The sequence below is a fragment of the Hemicordylus capensis genome, chromosome 1 (assembly GCF_027244095.1).
Source record: "Hemicordylus capensis ecotype Gifberg chromosome 1, rHemCap1.1.pri, whole genome shotgun sequence".
NCBI classification, from domain to species: domain Eukaryota; kingdom Metazoa; phylum Chordata; class Lepidosauria; order Squamata; family Cordylidae; genus Hemicordylus; species Hemicordylus capensis.
In genome coordinates this window covers 435,789,759-435,808,991 of record NC_069657.1, presented here as the reverse complement: position 1 = coordinate 435,808,991, position 19,233 = coordinate 435,789,759, and the positions used below count along the sequence as shown (strand labels likewise).

At 42.8% G+C, this 19,233-nt stretch overlaps 1 protein-coding gene across 2 annotated transcripts in view; it reads right to left on the bottom strand.

Moving 5' to 3' along the window:
* Nucleotides 1–3,391: 3,391 nt before the first annotated feature.
* ABHD12 (abhydrolase domain containing 12, lysophospholipase) overlaps nucleotides 3,392–19,233 on the bottom strand; it is a 72,298-nt gene continuing 56,456 nt past the window's right edge. For both annotated transcript variants that reach the window (XM_053243489.1, XM_053243498.1), the window contains exons 8-13: nucleotides 17,749–17,786; nucleotides 15,152–15,231; nucleotides 13,417–13,499; nucleotides 11,587–11,665; nucleotides 10,413–10,540; nucleotides 3,392–8,135 (exon numbers count right to left, since the gene is read on the bottom strand). In XM_053243489.1, the coding sequence (XP_053099464.1) occupies nucleotides 8,096–8,135; nucleotides 10,413–10,540; nucleotides 11,587–11,665; nucleotides 13,417–13,499; nucleotides 15,152–15,231; nucleotides 17,749–17,786 (448 nt within the window). In that variant the 3' untranslated portion in view covers nucleotides 3,392–8,095. The remainder of the gene's footprint in view (nucleotides 8,136–10,412; nucleotides 10,541–11,586; nucleotides 11,666–13,416; nucleotides 13,500–15,151; nucleotides 15,232–17,748; nucleotides 17,787–19,233) is intronic.

Sequence of the window (19,233 nt, the reverse complement as noted above, 5' to 3'; positions counted from 1 at the left end):
TCAAAGGCACTCCAGGCTGAAGCTGCCAAGCTGAAATTCCTATGCAGATTTGACTCTTTCCAGGACAAACAACACATTACAAAGTTAAGCATACTATTAGACCAGAGGCGCACAACTCAAATGCCCTGGTGGGCTGGAGCCAACCACAGCTTCATGTGTGGGAGTCGAGGTCAACTTTCAACACACTTATTGCATTAAAATTCATTATTAAAAATATTAAAGTCAGAACAAAAGGCTGGAGTCAGGGGAAAAGGTGAGGGGAAAGAGGGAAGGTATCAGTGGGCCCAGGGCAGGGGGGCGGGACAAGCAGCCAACTGCATTGAGGTACCACTGCTCCTCAGTAGACAGGCCAAGAGCTCTTCATGGCGCCTGCTGCAGGATATTCCTACCTGGGGGGCCGTGGGTGTAGCACCTATTGGACAAGCAGGGACAAATGTTCCTGGGCCCAGAGGGTCAAGGGGCCCCCAAGCAGACCAAGGGCATGGGTGGCAGCGGGGGAGTTTGTTGCCCTGCTCCTCGTGTCTGACATCAGATGTAGGGGTGTGGCTGGGGACGCATGCTTTGCAGGCACAATGGAAGGGGCCCACTCTGAACATTGTGTCCCTGAGCCCCTGGGGGGCCCATATCTGCCCCCCCGGGCCTTACGTTTTGCAGGCCTGCATTAGACTGATTGTGCACAACTTTTCCTCCATGGTGAATCAGCAGCCAGAGGGGGCCCAATGCTGATCGGAACCATGGCAGAGGCAAAGGATTAAAACCTTCGTGCCTGAAGCCGCAGTGTTGATGTGGATTCCCTCCCCCATCCCCACTGCTTCTATTTAGTACAGAGGTTAGCTCTGGTTATGTGCTAGATGCCACCTCCATGTAGCAATAAAGTGCAGGGTGTTCATCTTGCTTTGCCAGCCCATTACCGGGCACACTCACTGTGACTGGACCTTTTAGTTTTTCCACTTAACCTTATTTCGTTTTGACCCTGCATCATCATGGCAGGGGACTCCGAACCTTGGGTTTCTAGCCGTTGGACTACAACATCCATCATCCCCATTGTCCAGGGAATGTTGGGAGTTGTAGTTCAGCAACAACTGGGGACTCAGGGTAATGAGATCAACCTCTTGTACTGCCAGGCCTTCTAGTCTCACTGTAATAACATCCCCCTCCTCCATCGTGTCTTCGGTCTAGGCCCCTGTACAGTCATCTTCCACATGAGGACACCACTTTATGTAGCTGAGAATCTGAGCTTATTGGCACAACACAATTTCTGCCCCAATATGCCTGTCTTCAAGGTAGCACCAGACTTGTTTTGCACTGCTATGGTTTGACACGATACTAGTGTGTGTGTTTTGAGTGTGTGTGTTTTTTAACCAGGTGAGGTGATTACAGTACAGCAAGAGGCCCAAAGCGGGACAGCAGCAATGCTTGTATATTCCCAGGGTGTACTTAAGACTTTCCAGGTAATGTTTCATGGTGACAAGAGCAGCCTCCTCCCAGGTGGGCAGGAATTACACCAAGCCTTCATTATGCCCTCTTCCAGTACTTGCAGAGTTCTGTAACTGGAGGTGGGATCATTACAGAACACAAGAGCATTCAATTTTGCTTGGTCATCTACCACAGGAAGATACAAGACCACCACACGCAATGGATGACTGGCAATTCAAAGAGCTTCTCCCACCTACACTTATGCCAGTACAACTTATACATACCCTCACCACTGGATAACCAGAAATCTCTTCCACATGCTGGAAGCTAGCTCAGTTTCTGACAAGTGTTAGGGCATTTGCACGCGACACTCTTAAACCCATTCCGTTTCCTCTTCCCAGAGAATCCTAGGAATTATGTGAGGGATGGGGGGAGAGGGCTGCCTCCAAACATTAGTTTCCAGGATTGTTTGAAGGAACAAATTGAAAGGAGCAGGTTAAAAGCCATTTGCAATGCAGATTGCCCCTGAGGGGGGTACGTTATAGGATAGGAAGCTTCTCTGACTACAGTCTGAGAAAAACAAGGTAATTTTCTGTTCCTGCTGCAGGTGGTAGATGGCAGGATCCTTTTGTCATCCTTTTGTCACAGTGAGCAATCTCTTGTAGGGATGTGCCTGAAGGGCGGGGGATGTGCCCCAAGGGCAAGGAAGTGCCCGAAGGGCGGGGGATGTGCCCAGCACCCTCCCCCATCCTTAACGTTACTCTCCCCACCCCTCAAACTTCCCCTGCCCAGTTCCGTGCACATCCCGCTATCTCTCATTTTTGTTAGGCACCTCTGCCTACTTCATCATTCCACTAAGAACAGGAGAGTACAAGCAAAGCACACACCCTACAGGTGGTATCATCCCACACAGAAAAACACAAAACCTTATTGGATTCAGCAATATGTCACAATATCAGAGAATCCAGGTACTATAAGGTAATGGTTTAATATAAATACTGATACTGATAATTAAACTATATATTTGAAAGCTATCACAGCTACGTAAAATATAGTTAATCAAGGTCAATAAAATATATCAATATATCACAACAAGGTTCATGGAAAATGAAGAATAAAACCTTGCAATAGTGATCACTATGTCCAATGTAGAGAATTAAATCAGATTACTCATTTCCAAAGTACCACACTATCAATGGATGGGAGAAGCAGACACAAATATTCCCATGTGATTGCAGTATCACATATTGATTTAGAGATGAAATATCCAGTCTGTGTCATCCCACCCTACCATTTTAGGAAGAACTTTTATCTTTATTTAAACAACTTTACATATGTTGAGAGAGAGAGAAAGTGTTGGCAGCTTTGGCTCAGAAACTCGAGACTGCTTCCACATAAGACCTTTGAGACTGATTGTGTAGGAGTGTGAGAAAGCAAGCAGATGGTCAATTTTGCAAGGGATATTTGTTCTAGACTAGAGTTTCTCAAACTTGTTGGACCATCACACAATGGCTGGAAGGGATCCAGGTTTGAGACCCCTTGGTCTAACCACTAAGCAAGCACAATATACTGCGCTGCCCAGAGAGTATTCCATTTCATTCTTAGCACTCAGATTTATACAGAGAGCATAGACAATATTATGTTGGAGAGAAGGGTGTGGGGAAGTGGGAACCTTCCTATTCTGTAGCTAGAAGTATGCCTATTTGCAATCCAGGTACTAGTTAACTCAGAGGTTCTGGATGATGATGTTGATATACAACTACTCCCATTATATCCAGCAACAATCGCCTTACCTTTGTGGCTAGGGGTGATGAAAGTTGTAGTCCATCATTTGGGGACCAAAGCTTGAGAACACCTGTGTTAAGCCATGATACAAAAGTTAAAAGTGCTTTTAAAAAATACCCCCTTCCAGAACTGTGTAACAACTATTAACTCTAGGTATAAAATCCTGAAATTATGAATAGCCAGCAGAGGGAGACAAATTACCTCCATCTGTTTATTTATGTTTGTAACCTGCTCTTTGTCCAAGGAGCCCAGAGTTACATGTACATGGTTATGTTTATCCTCACAACAACCCTGTGAGGTAGGTTAGGCTGAGAGATACATAGCTGGCCCAGACACCCAGTGAGCTTCATGACTGAATGGGGATTTGAACGCGGGTCTTCCTGGTCCTACTCCAACACTATGCCATACTGACTCTCTGTTTTACAAGAAGGGGCCAATACTATATCTGAAGACAAGACACAAAAGAGGAAAGAAGGGAGAGATAGGTTGTCAGCTTAATCCGGGGGTTTGCAACCTTATGTAGCCCAACCCAGATGTTTGGCTACAATTCCCATAATGGCCAAAGCCATTGCAGCTAGGGATTATGGGAGTTGTCGCCCATCATCATCTGGGAACACTATGTTGTGCACTGTGGTCTACAGAGCATGTGCTTTTCCAGAAATGTAGTACAGCCAAGCATGTGAATGATGGAACTTTTTGCAAGGAAACAGAAAACCTATTTGATATTCCACCAACTCTGGATGCATTCATACTGCACTCGAAGTGGGCTGCTGCATGCCAACCGAACATAGCAAGTCTCGCTGAGTGTGATGTGGTGTGCGGGGGAAACGCTTCGGACATTTCCACCTGTTGGGAGTTGAAGTCTAACAACATCTTGTGTACCAAGGTTGAGAACCCCTGATGTAGACAGTGTAGTAAGTAGCAGACCTCTTCCATAAGGCTTACTATTTCTCCCTTTTTTAAAAAATGCGACTAGTTGAATGAAAGCCTGGATTCTCTTATTAAATCAGGCTAGGAAGCCTGCACTAGGACTTGGAAGACGACCCAAAGTTTTGAAAATTAATTTGGCAGCCTTGGCTGTTATTGACCAACTCCATTAGCATCAAACTGGCAAACTGTAGCTGTGGAAGAAGACTAGCTTGCCAGCGTCTCCTAGCTGGAGAAGGCTAAGCAAGGAAAACTAGTAACAAAATTATAGATCACAGCACCTGCAACTAGTAAATCCTCAGGCTTAGGACTAGAGAAACCACCCATCTTCTACTCAAGTGCAGAATTATGATGGTATAAACATTTACTATATATCAAGGAGTGGCATCTAAGTGAAGCATAACATAGCTCTGCGGACTTTGGAAGAAGAAAAAATTAGGGCTGAGAGGGGACGATTGGACCTCGTGCTATGGAAAGTAGTGTGCAAGGAAAAGGTGGTCACCAGTGGGATAGTATTGGATTGCACAGAAGCCAACAATCATACCTAATGAGTCTCTTCCTCAGACTTTACAGCTGCTGTAACTGGGTGCTACTTTTAAAGTTGCAACCAAGTGGGTTGCTAACAAATAAGATCAATTATCCTGATAAAGGTTGGATTAAAATAAGCCCCTTGTTATTTCTTCATTGGCCAAAGGTAAGCACAGCAGGCCAAATCCTGAGTGTCCTTTGGAGAAAACATTTCTGCTCATGCAAGCTGCATGCTCATTTCAGACTTGCACCACTCTTTGCCTGCCCTACCCCTACTTGGCACATTCCACTCCACTGATGATGTTTAAAGTGTGTTCTTGTAAGCAACCTTGAACACTTTATGGAAAGGCAAATGAGAAATATTCAAACATTCCACACACACACACCCAGCAACCCTCAGGAGTGGCTTTCTGGGGTGCACAAGAAGCTCCAGCAGGAATTAAAGAGGAAAGCCCAGTTGCACAAGCAGAGCACCTCAGACAGTTCTCTGGACTCTGCTCAAGTTTATCCACCCATTTTAAACTCTGCAATTCTTTGTATGTTTAGTCACTAAATTTTTCTAGAGGTCCTCCAGCTGCTCTGAAAGCTCATAGCTTCTACTTTAAAAAAAAAGGGGGGGGGAGAAATCAGAAGTCATTAATTTTATTAAAACTACACACTTTTGAGATAAACATTTCAATTTCAATGCATATTACTGGCCTAATAATTGGAACGTACGTGTCGGAATAAACAGCTCTGGTGCATGCTTGGGAATCTAATTGTTGCTGCATGGGAGGAGTTGACATTTCCATGCTGGTTTGCACTTTTATCAACACTAAGGTGACAAGCAGCAGCAGCAGCAGCAGCATTAGATGGAAATGTACCATTTGTTTCAACAAAATAAGTCAAAATAGCGTTTCTGTCCTTGTCAGTGCAGTAAACAAAAGTGCATGAAGTGGGCAAGATCGAAATTGAAGAGGCACAGTTAGCTCAAAGGTTATTGTGAGTCAAAACCTTGGTAGACCTCTCTGCAGCAGAAAGTCTCAAGCCAAAGGACAAGCCACTGCCTGCTTTGCAGTTATGATGAATCTGCAAGATGGATTTTAAAGCACGCAAAACCAATTGCATTATTCTGTATACAGACATTAGCAAATAGCGCCTTCTATATACTTCAGGCTTGAGAACTCACTTCTGAACACTAGTATCTAAGACTACTATGCCCAATATTGTACATTTATGGAATGACACTTCAGGGGCTACTGTAAAGCCATCTGCTTGGGGCCCTCTACTGCCCCTAAGTTCATTCACTCCCATTCATAGAATCTCAAACTGTCTACCATGCCAGCCTGCATGCATGAACCCAGAATCCTAAAAGGAAGAACATCATGAACTCATATCTGGTTGTGTGAGAGCAGTGGTGGGGTGAGATGGGGGACAAATGGTAGGTTTTAGTAAGGGTCATAGTGAACTGGAAGCCATCTGGGGGCTTAAGGTCTAGCTCATTCCATGAAGTATCTTCTGTGAAGAGCTTCACAGTTAGCCCAATACCAATCAGCCAATGTGTGAAAGTTAATAAACCTAACAACGTATTGGGCAAACAACCAAGATGATTATAGATCCTACCTAAGCAAACACCCCCATCTGTCCACTATCCAGCACCCTCTTGACACAAGAGCTCCCATTTTACAAGGGTCAACTCCAGTAACCACTGATCCATGACTAATCTCATGGAGGCAAAAGAACAGTTGGCCAAGGCCAAGAAGAGGGGAACAAGAAAGCCAGACTTGGCATTTATGACCATCCATCACCTGGCTAACTTTCAATATAGAAGAACTTTGTGTACTAAATTCTTGGGCTGGGCATGTGCCAACTGAGGGGAACATTCAAGGCTGGTCAGCAAGTTTTCATATACTTGTTTTCACCGATATAAAAATATAAAACTAAACCAAGGTTTACTCTTAAGCAGAAAGGAATAGTTTTAATGAACAATGATACAATTTTGTTAACGTGTCCAGCCTTCAATAACTTTGGTTGGTCTGGATCAAATTTGGGCTTTTAGGTAAAGTTAATATTTTTGTTATTGAGCCTATTTTTAAGCTAGAAAGCCTGCTCTATTCCCAATAGGAAGAAAAAAAGTAGAACTTATCAAAAAGGTATCATCTTCAAAGTTAGTGTTCATTTTAATATACTCGGTTGAGTCCTCTTCAGATGTTATACAACATAGATCACCTCTTCAGGCACGATCATGGAAGCGCTTGCCATCACAGAGATGGTGTATGCTGACTTCAGGTGAGCAGCAAGCTGCTATGAATGACTGATGGGGCCCTGTTTCAGATGCTGTACTTCTATACAACGTCTTTGTAGAACATCTTAAGAGGGCTTCTTGTACTTAGGGGGGGAAAGGACTTTTGATCAGCTCTAATGTACCTGAGTATTTTTATGGAATGGCTGGATTGAAATGTGGGTGTGAAGCATCATGATTATGAAGGATGGATACCAATTTTCTCACTATCAAAGTGCTTGTGTGTCTCTCTCTATGATTAGAGGAGACTGGAAGACATAACCACAGAGGAAAATGAACTCTCCACCCCACCTAGACTTCGATTAGGCACTCTTCCTTCTGTTTCCAAAAATGTTCTTCAAATAACTGAGTGTGTAATTTGTAATCAATACATTTTACATCACTTAAGGAATCTGTGCATCTAAAGAAAAGGTCTGGAGATAAAGAAAATATTTAAGGAGGTGTCTGCATATGAGGTATAATAAAGTTTTTTATGCATTTGTATATGAGGAAACTGCTATGCAACTTGAAAGCAAGGCAGCAGAGAAACGGAATCACTATCACTATTAAATAGTTGCCTCGTTTTAAAGAAGAAATATCCTTCATTTCATTTTGAAATGTTTGCTTTTAACCATTCCAATCTCTGTAGTTTCTCTAATTTAAAAACCAAAAAATCCATCAGCAACTCCCCAATTAGAAAAGACACACGCACACACAAAAACCTGGCGCTGAACTAAATTCTATCAAAAGAACAACCTGCAACACAGGTATGCTAGGTGCAGCCCTGAAAGATTAACAGCTACGTTTTTGCAGTTCACCACAGTCCATTTGCATTTCAGAGTGCAAGTTTTTTTCTTCTTGTAAAGAGCAGTTGTGACCCAAACACATATTTGTAGGAATGTTCATAACTTGGGGAAAGGCGGTGGGGGGGGCGGTGGCACCAAGTGTCTCTTGTGCTTTTACTTAATTGTTCTGATTGTATTGGTTGTTCTTTTAAGGGGAGAGAAGTTTGAAGACGCCTCTCTTTCTTCATATCTACTGTCTGTCCCAAGTGCTTGGTTTCCAAAGGTATGCATTAGGACTGAAGCAGGAATCCGTGAGTTATCCAGTGCCTGGGTTTAAAAGAGTGGCAGCTTTTCTTAAAGTGACCCAATTTTAATTCTACCATGCGGGTAGCTTTCAATGACGATGCTCATGTTTCAGTTTTCCCAAAAATTCCCTAGGAAAGAGAAATAAAGCATTAGCCATTTCCATAGTGCCAAATGTTTTGTACTTCTTTCATTCTCTTCCCATTTACTCTTTTGGAGTCAGTATTTTTCAGGACACCAAAATCAGTCTTTTTATGTAGTCAGGTTCTCTTCATGTAAGGTAACCATTCTCTTTCCAAGATGGGCCCATGCTTGAAAGAAAAAACTGACAAGGGGAAACACACTCACTCACTCACTCTCACTCATGTTTAGGACAGACACAACCAGTCCTATCAAGTTAATACCCAGACCAACTATGGTAGTGTCCATCCCCTAATAAGATTTTGATCAGCAGAATAACCTAGTGGAGATGGAAATGGGACCATCAGAAAAGTGGCACATGACAGAGAAGGTGGTCATATCGGTCCAAATTAGACACAGAGCCAGTTTATTCATGTGTCCGGCCCATTCACATATAGAGTGGAGAGAGTGTGCACAAGAGAGAGTTGATTGAAAGGTGGATGTGGGGAGGAACCCTCACAAGCCTTACTTCCTATGCTCCAACACTTCAGATATTTCCAATATCTGAGCCAATCTGGGAGAAAAATACCTGAAGTGCACAGGGAAATACGAAGTCATCTTCTTGTGATACAAACTCAGACAACTAGCCCATCTAGCTCAGTTTTGGCTGCATTGACTCATAGCAGCTCTCCAGAGTTTCAAGCAAAGGTCTTTCCTAGCCCTACATGGAGATGCCAGGGACTGAACCTGGGACCTAATGTGTGCAAAGCACATGCTCTAACGCTAAGCTCTGCCCCGCTCCACCCCGTAAGGTGATGGGTGGGGCAAGTGTCAACATCTTTCGCCTGAGGGTATCTTAACATAAAAGGCAGATGCTCACCCCCTGCTTAATATATGAAAGGAGCAGGCATATGAACAAAACAGCTGCCACCATCACATCCAGTCTGCTCCCCGGTCTCTACACACACAGTCCGAAGTTAGTTGATAATGACAATTGCCCCATCATTTCAACACCAATTTTATAAGGAAAGTTTTATGAGAAACACACAGAAAAGGCACCATTAAGGGAAGCATATATAACCATAACAAATATAATTATAAAAACAGCAAAAAGGCTAACACTCTTACATATATAAAGAATCTCTGCTCAAAGAAAACAGGACATTACAGTATATGGAAAGTAGGTAGCCAGAAGCAAGTGGGAGAGTTAAAGCCCCCATCTTTCTTGAGGCTCAACTCAGATTCACTCTCTTGTAAGGAAAAGGGGCCGGTTAACTTACGCATAGCTGCTTCTTTAGAACACACACACACACACACCTCAGTTCATATTCTAATGATAGCTAGTATGGCATAATGACTAAATATGTGAGTGGACAAGTCCCTGATTCCCTCTCAGCACCCCTTCCCCAACATAATATTAGAGGAATACCGGCTTGCCTTGCAGGATTGTTACACAGATTGTTAGTATGTATGTGAAGTACTCTGAAGAGTCAAGAAAACTCTGTACAAATGCCAGGTATTATTATTACAGGGCATTACAGTTCGGAGTGTGGAGCGGGCGAGAGATTGGTTCAATATCTAATTTAATTTATCCTGTGTTACCTCAGTACAGTTTTAAATTCTGTACAGTATTTACAGGAACTCTCATATCTGGCCTTCAAACTGTTTGCCTCAAAGAGAGATTTGCACTGTGTCTAGAGAAGTCTATGGGCTCTGGCTGACCTCTGTACTGCGGAGCAGCCAGAACAACATCTTTACATGAGTCCAACCATGCCAACGCTAGTTGTGGCATATTTACCATCACAATGGAACACAGAAGAGGAAGAAGCTCCCTCCAAGAGAGGCATCGCAGCTCTGTAGCACTGCATTAACTTTCAGTCATATTTGTTGAGGATGAATGCAACCATACAAGGCTGCTCAACTGACTCAGATCTGGTCCATCTACCACAGTACAATAACCAATAGCAGCTCCCCAAAGACTCTTTCTAACTTCTACCCAAGATCACTGACGGAGATTCCAGATATTGAATTTTAGACATTGGTTTGTATCCAAAAGGTGCTTTTATGTGAGAAGGCAACATTTTCCCCACCAACATCCTCCTCCAGCTGCAGCCTCCCCTCCCCCTCCAATTCCAGAAGGTCTCCCAATATTCAGAAACAGCTTTCAGGATACCTAGGCAGTTCAATGGGAAGGAGGAAACAAGAAAGAGCCTTTCTGTTTAGGTCAACACACCTGTGCAAACTCCATAACCAAACCCACACCCACTCTACAAGTGACTCTTAATTACCGCAATATCCGAGGTAGGTCTGGGCTCTTGTAGATGTATTTATGCCTGTAACCTAGGTCTGTGTGAAATGGAACGAATTGTACTTTGTAATCGCGGAAACTTCGAGATGGGGCAGCAATGTTGTACAGCTGTAAAGCGTTACAAAACAAATGCAGATTGTTGAAACACAGGTACAGTCAAGCTACTTTAATATTATGCAGTCAAATGTGATTTGAGTCCTTTTATGCAGCACATTTTTACTCATATTGTGAAGATATAAACAAAACATTTAAAAATGGTTTTAAGATTTATACTGTGCTTATTAAGTGCTTTGGAAGTGTAAGCCAACTGAAGGGAGTCAGTAGATAAAAAGTGCAGGAAGCAGCAGAAGGGAGCTTGCTCAGCTCTGACTGTGTGTTATGTCTTCTGGGAAATTATCAATAAAAGTATTTTGTTGATCTTTCTACTGCCTTCTTGGATACAAAGGCTGCTTGATTCTATAGCCTTCTTTGGTTTTGCTTATTAGGTAGCAATTTGTGCATTCTAAATCTATCACTCCAATATAAGGAGACATGTACACCTTTGAGCACACATCTCAAATTCATTTTGAGTCAATTAACAGCAATACCCTTTGAGCATTCTATTTTAATCTCAGCTGGAATCTGCCCCTTTCAATGAAGTAGGAATACTAGATATTTTTCCAGTGTGTGTATTAATATTTCACAGTGTTAAGTATCAGATGGCATCATTAAACGGCTCTGGGACTCCAACACTCAGCAGAACTGGCTTAAAAAGAGACAATTGAGAATCAGAGATGGAAACATTTCAGTTCACACTCTGCCACAATGGACATGCGACAACTTAAGTGAATAGCAAATTGCACACATAACCATCTAACATGGACTTCCTGAATGAGCAGTTTTCCCTGTAACAGACACTGGTTTTCTAGGGAGGTAAGTTTTGAACAAATTAGATCCTGCCTAGGAAGCTGTGCCTCCTCCTGATTTATTCTGCTTCCAAAAGCTACTTTTCCCTATAAAGCAGGAGCAGTCAAAGATTCAATACACAGTTCACGGAATATGGCCCACAGAACCTTACACACAGCCCTGTCCATAGTATAGTGAGGTGCTTACTGTTCCTAGTTCATTCAAGGTATTTATAACTTTATGGGAAGAGATGAAAGACTTAAGCTGACCTTCTTTCCAAGGTGAAATGGGACAACAGGGTCGTCTTCAGCATGAAGAATAAGCAGAGAGCACGAAATGTGCTTCACACTGTAAAACAAAACATGAACAAAACATTGTATAAATGTGTTTAACTTTAAAAAAATCTACGGGTTGAAGATCAACTTGGAATACCTGTGTCTTCCAATGCTCTACTCTTCCCACAAGCCTTGAACACCAATTTCTTGCTGGCCTATTGTTCCCAACTCGTCAAACTCAAAACACAAATACTCCAATCCTCATATGTAATCTTGCCATGTAAAAAACCAAGCTTCACTCTAATGAATGCTATTTGCATACTTCAGGATAGCAAGGTTCGTTAAAATGGTGGCTTGTGGCTCAATTTACATAAGGCAAGTGACTCTTGTATTTTTCAAGCTGAGTGAAAGGAAGTCAATGGTGACTAGTGTGTGCTATTTCATTTTTAATTGGAAAGGCAGAAATTTTAATTCAGCATCTGCTGCGAAGCTTGTTATTTAGCACTGAATGAAAAAGATGATGAGTTTGTAACTAATAACCCAGAACAGCTGTGGGAAGAAAGCAACAGAACAGTATGCATTTGCCTGCTGTGAATGAGGTGAAGCCACATCTCCTACATATATAAACAGAGTCCCCTGCAGAGCTTCCTCTAAGAAATCCATACCAGCATTTTAGATGAACTAGTCAGTCTTGATCAAACATACAAGTGGAATGGATAAGAGCGACTGTACTCTGCAGGCAGATGGAGGATTTCTCTACCAGCCTTGCTATATATGCTGCCTCAAATCCATTATGCCTACAACTTTCATTATCCTTGCCTATTGGCCACTGCGGCTAGGGATTATGGGAACTGTAGTTCAATCACAATTGGAGGGCCAAAGCTGTGCAGCCCTGAGATCAAGGCTGATTCACTACCAGGATGAAAGGGGAGAATTAGTACCCACTCCAGTGGCGTTCCCAAGAGCTCCTCTTTATTTTGGTCTCATATAAAGTGAATGGCTGACACTGACTCATGAGGGGGTGGGATGGAAAAAAACCAAACTAAACACTGTTTTGTGAGGTTCGCTTCCATTGTAAGTTGTCCCAGCTGGCCAATGATGTGGGCAGCCTTGACTCTGACAGGGATCCTTTTGGATATGATTGTGGACTTATATGCATTTGCCCAGAGAGAGCCCTGAACTATGAAAACCTTTCACACACTATCTGCTCATTATAATGGTGGCCATTTTGTCAGTAGTTAAGGATTATCATGGTTTAATGTGCATTTAAAAATATAGGAGTAGCATGTGTTCACAAACCTACTTTTTCAAAGAATCAGGTACATATGCCTCCGCTTTAACTGTTCTTTTATACCGTCTACACTGTCACTGCTCTCTTTGCTGAAAGGCAGCCAATATCACAAATTTCCCTGCATTGTTAACAGAGCACAGAAAATAATGCCTCTGGGGGCGGGGGGAGAAAAAGATAGCCGACCAACAAGTTCAAGCAGTTGTGCAACTAATCATCTTTCTGGGTAGAGGCAGTTTGGTAGAACATCCCCCCACCTGCTTGTGTGCTCCGTTTTGCAGAAGGGAAGCAATGGCATGTTTGCTTCCTCAGGCTTCAACTTCCATAGGTTGGCCTCTCTCCCTCTCCTTTATGCCTCTCAGCTGGCAAAGCAAAGCATCCTCCAGAGCATGCAGCTAAGTATTCCATCTAATGGGTACACCCTTGGCACAAATTCTAACATTTATGTTATCTTAGCCTGCAAGCCTTGGACAGAAAGGAAAAGGGGGGGGGGGAAATCACTAAGATTCTAAGATACAAGAAAATCATCTGCTTACTTCTCATCATTCGCAAACTTAATTCCACTTGATGTGATGGGGTCAAGGAAAAACCAATCAAATCCTGGAAAATATCTATATATCTGGAAGAAAAACACAGTTTGCAAGCATGTGAGGATATATTAGCCACAATTTTTTTTAAAGACTCCTATACAATTTCTGTACACAACTAATTTAAAAATTCACACACACTAGAATGGCTGCAGTTAGACCTGAATCTAAGCAATGGGCATAACAGTGTGACACTATGTAAGATACCACCTAATGGCACAGTGGGGAAATGCTTGGCTAGCAAGCTTGAGGTTGCTGGTTTGAATCTCTGCTGGTATGTTTCCTAGACTATGGGAAACACCTGTATCATGCAGCAGCGATATAGGAAGATGCTGAAAGGCATCATCTCATACTGTGTGGGAGATGGCAATGGTAAACCCCTCCTGTATTCTGCCAAAGACAACCACAGGGCTCTGTGGTTGCCAGAAGTCAACATGGACTCGACGGCACACTTTACCTTTACTGTGGAAGATAGCACTTCCACACAAGTTTGGTTTTGAAGAGCTGCATGATAGGTACAGTCTGGTCTCCTAATAGAAATAAATGTCCATGAATGATTTTACAACCAAGATCTTTCAACTAAGGTGTCAGCATATTTGCCCAGTTCGTATCGGGAGGAGGAGGGGCTGTGTCACTTGAGATCATTCCTCCCTGCCCTGATAACTGCCTGCCTGCATTGTTCTTTGCCCCTGTGCAGTCCATATGCACAAAAGCAGCAAAGGAAGCATTCCACTAGTACAGGCCCACAAGCAGTCCCAGTGAACAAGTGAGAGAAAAGGGGGAGCTGGGCTTCAGTCCTCTCCCCCTAACCCCAGATGAGAAATGAAGTCTCTCCCAGGATGCTGTTGGAGGGTCATTTAACAAGAATGGCTGCATCAGAGTCAAGCAGCCTGTAATAGACTAATGGGGGTTTGATGGTCATTCTGTTTGCAAAGAAGAAATCCAGCCTGTCTCAACTTTTCTCCCAACCCCATCAGTGGGAAGGGACAAGGAATTTTGGGGAAAGCAACAACCTTTTAACAAAAAATGTACACTTTCTGCAACCAGCTCAGAAGCAGCTCACTAACAGTAACTCCACACAGGCTTTCGTGCAGACAGGAGGACCAGCTCTTCCCACATATATCACAACTTATGTTTGGCTCTCTACAGACTGGGCAGGACCCAAGCTAGAGGCATAGAGGGTGCAGCTGCCTACAGATCACTTGCCTGACATTAGGGCAACCTACAAAATAATGTATAAGCTTCAGTTATTTGTATGATGATGCATTTACAGCTCTTTAAAGCTCAAGCTGAAGTTTGTGTCCCATACTGTATGGAAAATGTAACCGAGTAGCTTAGCCTATCTCCTCAGTGCAAATGTCTATCATATACTTTTGGACTCTTCTTTTAAAGCTTGGAGTCTGAGGAGGTCAGGTTTCAATCTTCTTTTCTTATACTATGAGAAATACCAGCGAAAAATGCTTTTGCAGAATGCACCTTCTAAATTTAATTCTTTGCAGACTAAGCTGTTTGCAGAGAAAAATCATTACAAGTAAGGAAAAGTCAATATTTACACATCTTGATACAACAAGCTTGCTCATGGGCTAACTTAACTTCTGATACTATAGAAAACTCAAGTCAACATATGAGTATTTCTTATACTTATACTCCAGATGCAAACTTCAGCATACAAATATGTACTTGCCACTGAAAAAGGATGGCTTTTTGCTTCTTCACGTATGTTTGTGAATGGAGACTCCAATATCAAGGCATCTGGGGGTGTTTCTGAAAAACAGAAAAGGTTACATTTAAGGGCCAGACTGCATATAACCTTTAACACACAGTATTAGCTCTGACAAGTTTAGTTATTATTTAATCACTATGTGCCAAATTGGGGACCCTTATCTGGTGGCTATTTAGCCAAGAAAAAAGCTCCTATTGGTGCTGATGAGAGTTTTGGAGTGGTGCGGGGGGAAACTGGGACTAATTCAGCAGCCCTGTGGATCACAGATCATACGCGTGGGGGGAGGGTTATGTTTAAAGTGAACTGCCTACCATGGTTCCGACTCACAAAGGGCCCAAATCTGGCTATAGGGGGAAAAATAACAGTGAAGTGGCCAAATTTGCAGATGACACCAAACTATTTAGAGTAGTGAAATCCAAAACAGATCTCTCCAAACTAGGGGAGTGAGTGACAAAACGGCAAAGGTGGTTAAATGTTTGGAAACTGTAAAGTGATGCACATTGGGGCAAAAAACCCCAACTTCACATATACACTGATGGGGTCTGAGCTGTCGGTGACTGACCAGGAGAGGGATCTTGGGGTCATGGTTGATAGCTCGTTGAAAGTGTCGACTAGATGCACAGCAGCTGTGGAAAAAGGCCAACTCCATGCTAAGGAACATTAGGAAGGTGATTGAAAATAAAACTGCTACTATTATAATGCTGCCAAACAAAACTATGGTGCGGCTACACTTGAAGTACTGCTGTAGTGGATTACAGACTTTGTCTCAGAGCAGTTCACGTGAGAGGGGAAATGCTGAATCATCCCTGGCGAATTTCCTGGCTAGGCTTCTCCTAAAACTAATCTATATTTCTGGCAGAATTAAAATGCTGCCACCACCACCCCTCTTATCAACAGAGCTTGAACCTCCCTGGGCTTGGGGTGGAATCCCAGGGATAACTCTCCTTATTTTGCTATTGGATAAATACAAAAATCTTCCAGGTGTAGGCTTACACATGATGAGAAAATCAATAGCTGCCGAGTGCTTGAGGATGTTTTTCCACCATAGCATGTTTTTCCATCCCCCTTCCGCCTCCCCCATTTTTCCTGAGTTAAAAACCAATTCTGAGAGGCTTGTAGAAAGAAAAGAAGGAACCAAAAAAACAGTTTTATTCCATTACTGCAGACTATTTGTCTGAGACTTCTAGCTTTCTTAGATACACTCAAAAATACTTAGTAGGTTACAAAAATAGGTTGTCTTAGGCATGCTTAAATGTTTATAGAGTCTTTTGCAATGCCCGAGGTAGGGTGGGCGTAGGCTAGTGTTTCTTATTTTAATTATGTTACAGGTAGACAATAATAGAACAATATAAGGAATATGCAAAAGCACAAACATACAGAGAAATCTAAGTTCCTAATGCACAGTCTGACTATACAAACTGTTCCCTAAGCTGAATTCTCTTTTCCTTGAACTCACCCAATTCCTGATGAGAATCAAGCTTTCTGCAATCCTTTCTTTTAAGGATCTACAGAGTTATTCCATGAGAGATACCTCCATGCTGGCTTTGACCATGAGGGAGCAAAACTCCATTGCCCCTCAGCCTTTCCGCACGGGCTTCTCCCCAACAAAGACCACCCTTCTTGTTCCCAGAATTCCCAGCAACGTCTTCCTAGGTCCCACCAACCTGGTGCACTGATTGGCTGCCCTGGAGTTCACCAGCCTGTCAGTCAAGACAAGGGTTCACTCCCTGTTAACTCTTTAGAGGGAGGGGAAGCTGATCACTACAACTGCATAACATTCTGGTCACCATACCTTAAAAAGGTCATTGTAGAACTGGAAAAGGTGCAGAAAAGGGCAACCAAGATGATCAGGGGCCTAGAGCACTTTCCTTATGAGGCAAGGCTACATCATCTGGGGCTTTTTAATGTAGAAAAAGAGACGATTGCGGGGAGACATGATAGAGGTCTATAAAATCATGCATGGTGTGGAGGAAGTGGATAGAGAGAAATGTTTCTCCCTCACATAACACTAGAACCAGGGGCCAGCCCATGAAATTGGCTGCCAAGAAATAGGGGACCAACAAAAGGAACTACTTTTTCACACAATGCATGACAGCCAACAACCTGGATGGCTTTAAGTGATCTATCAACAGCCACTAATCTGAGGGCTACAGGCCACCTCAAGCCTCAGAGGCAGGATGCCTCTGAATACCAGTTGCAGTAGAGTAACAACAGGAGAGAGGGTATGCCTGTGGGCTTCCCAGTAGCATTTGGTGGGCCACTGAGTGAAAAAGGATGCTGGACTAGATGGGCCTTGGGCCTGATCCAGCAGGGCTGTTAGCCCCACTGAAATCAATGGCAGCTGCAACAATAAAAGTGCTCGGTGCACTGCATTCATAAGATTTTAAAAGCTCAAAAAAAGATCACTGCTAAATGCTACCAAATGGACCTACCTCTCTCTCTCTCTCTCTCTCTCTCTCTCTCTCTCCATATATATATACACACACACACACACACACACACACTCACTCACTCACTCACTCACAGCAAGGAATGCCACCCAGAGGAAATTCTCTTACCTCTTTCACAAAGACGTCTTACTAGGTTGGTTGCAACACTAGACAAACCAAGCACATTAAAATCAACAGTCAGAACACAAATTACAAATTGTTATATCATTTATCTGTCCTCTTAAAAGATCTTACACCCAAATTTGCACATGTTTACAAAGAACTAAGTGCTACCTCATTCAATGAGCCTTTTTATCTATTGTATTTATAAATGAACATAGAATATCTACAGGAGGTTTACACACAATTCAAAAAAGTTAAGCCAAAACACAAATTTCTAACTAAAAGCCTGAAAAAAACAGTGTGTCTTAAGAGCTTTCTGGAAGGCAGCCAGAGATGGGGAAGCTCTTATTCTGACAGGGAGCATTCCAAAGACCCAGAGCAGACATAGAGAAAGCCCGATTCCAAGTCACCACCAAATGAGCCAGTGGCAACTACAGCTGGACCTTTCCCAATGAACTCAGTAGGTAGCAGGGTTCATGATGAAGGATGCGCTTTCCTAAGTACTATGGGCCCAAGCCATAAAGGACTTGCTTCTAAATGTTAACTGAGCTGCAGGCTTAGTGTCAAGTGTCATACAACTAACAGCTCCTAAATGTTAACTGAGCTGCAGGCTTAGTGTCATACAACTAACAAATCCTAGAACAGGCAACTCTCATTGCTTTTTTGTGGTTTAAGTTCTATATTTTGGTCCAGCCATTTTAGCTTTAAGAATAATGGTATTATATGTACAGGTAGACCTCCTTATTCGCGGATTCGTTATCCGCAGTTTTGCGTATCCGTGCTCGGAAAAATGACACCCTACCTTGGCCTACATGAAACGTTTTAAAAAACCACAAAACATCAACCTCGCATATCTACAGGTCAGGGGTGGCTGGAAATGACTGGGGGTCATTTCTGGCCACCATTTCTGGCCACCATTTCTGGCTACAAAATGGCTCCCATTAAAAAATAATAATAACCCAGTGGTTTTCAGCTGATTTTCGGCTATTTTCGGCCTATTTTCAGCCAATTTCGAAGCACAGCACAACTTGGGGGGAGCAGCAGAGCAAGGCAAGAAGCTCCCACTGTGCATGTCGGCCGAAAATAGCCGACCGGGAACCTAACCCCCGCGATCCCATAGGGATCAATGATTAGATATTCACGGTTTCCAGATCAGCGGTACAGCTGCAGAATGGAACCCCTACGAATATTGAGGTCCACCTGCTTTTCAATCAACAATTTTTGTTCTGTCTCCCTAGTTCGGAATGATGGCATTAACATGTTATCCTTTGGCAGTATCAGTTTGAAACAGTTCCTAGACAACTGTGTTTGAAACCACATTTACTAACAAGTATTAGAATGAACTAACAGTTAGATTTTCTTAATGAAAGGCGGGGTATAAATTTAACAATAAATTTTAACAATAATAAAAACTATCACATGTATATCCAGCTGACTTTTGTCAAATACACACATCTTCATGTGAAACAGCTTTGCATCACAGAATTCTTC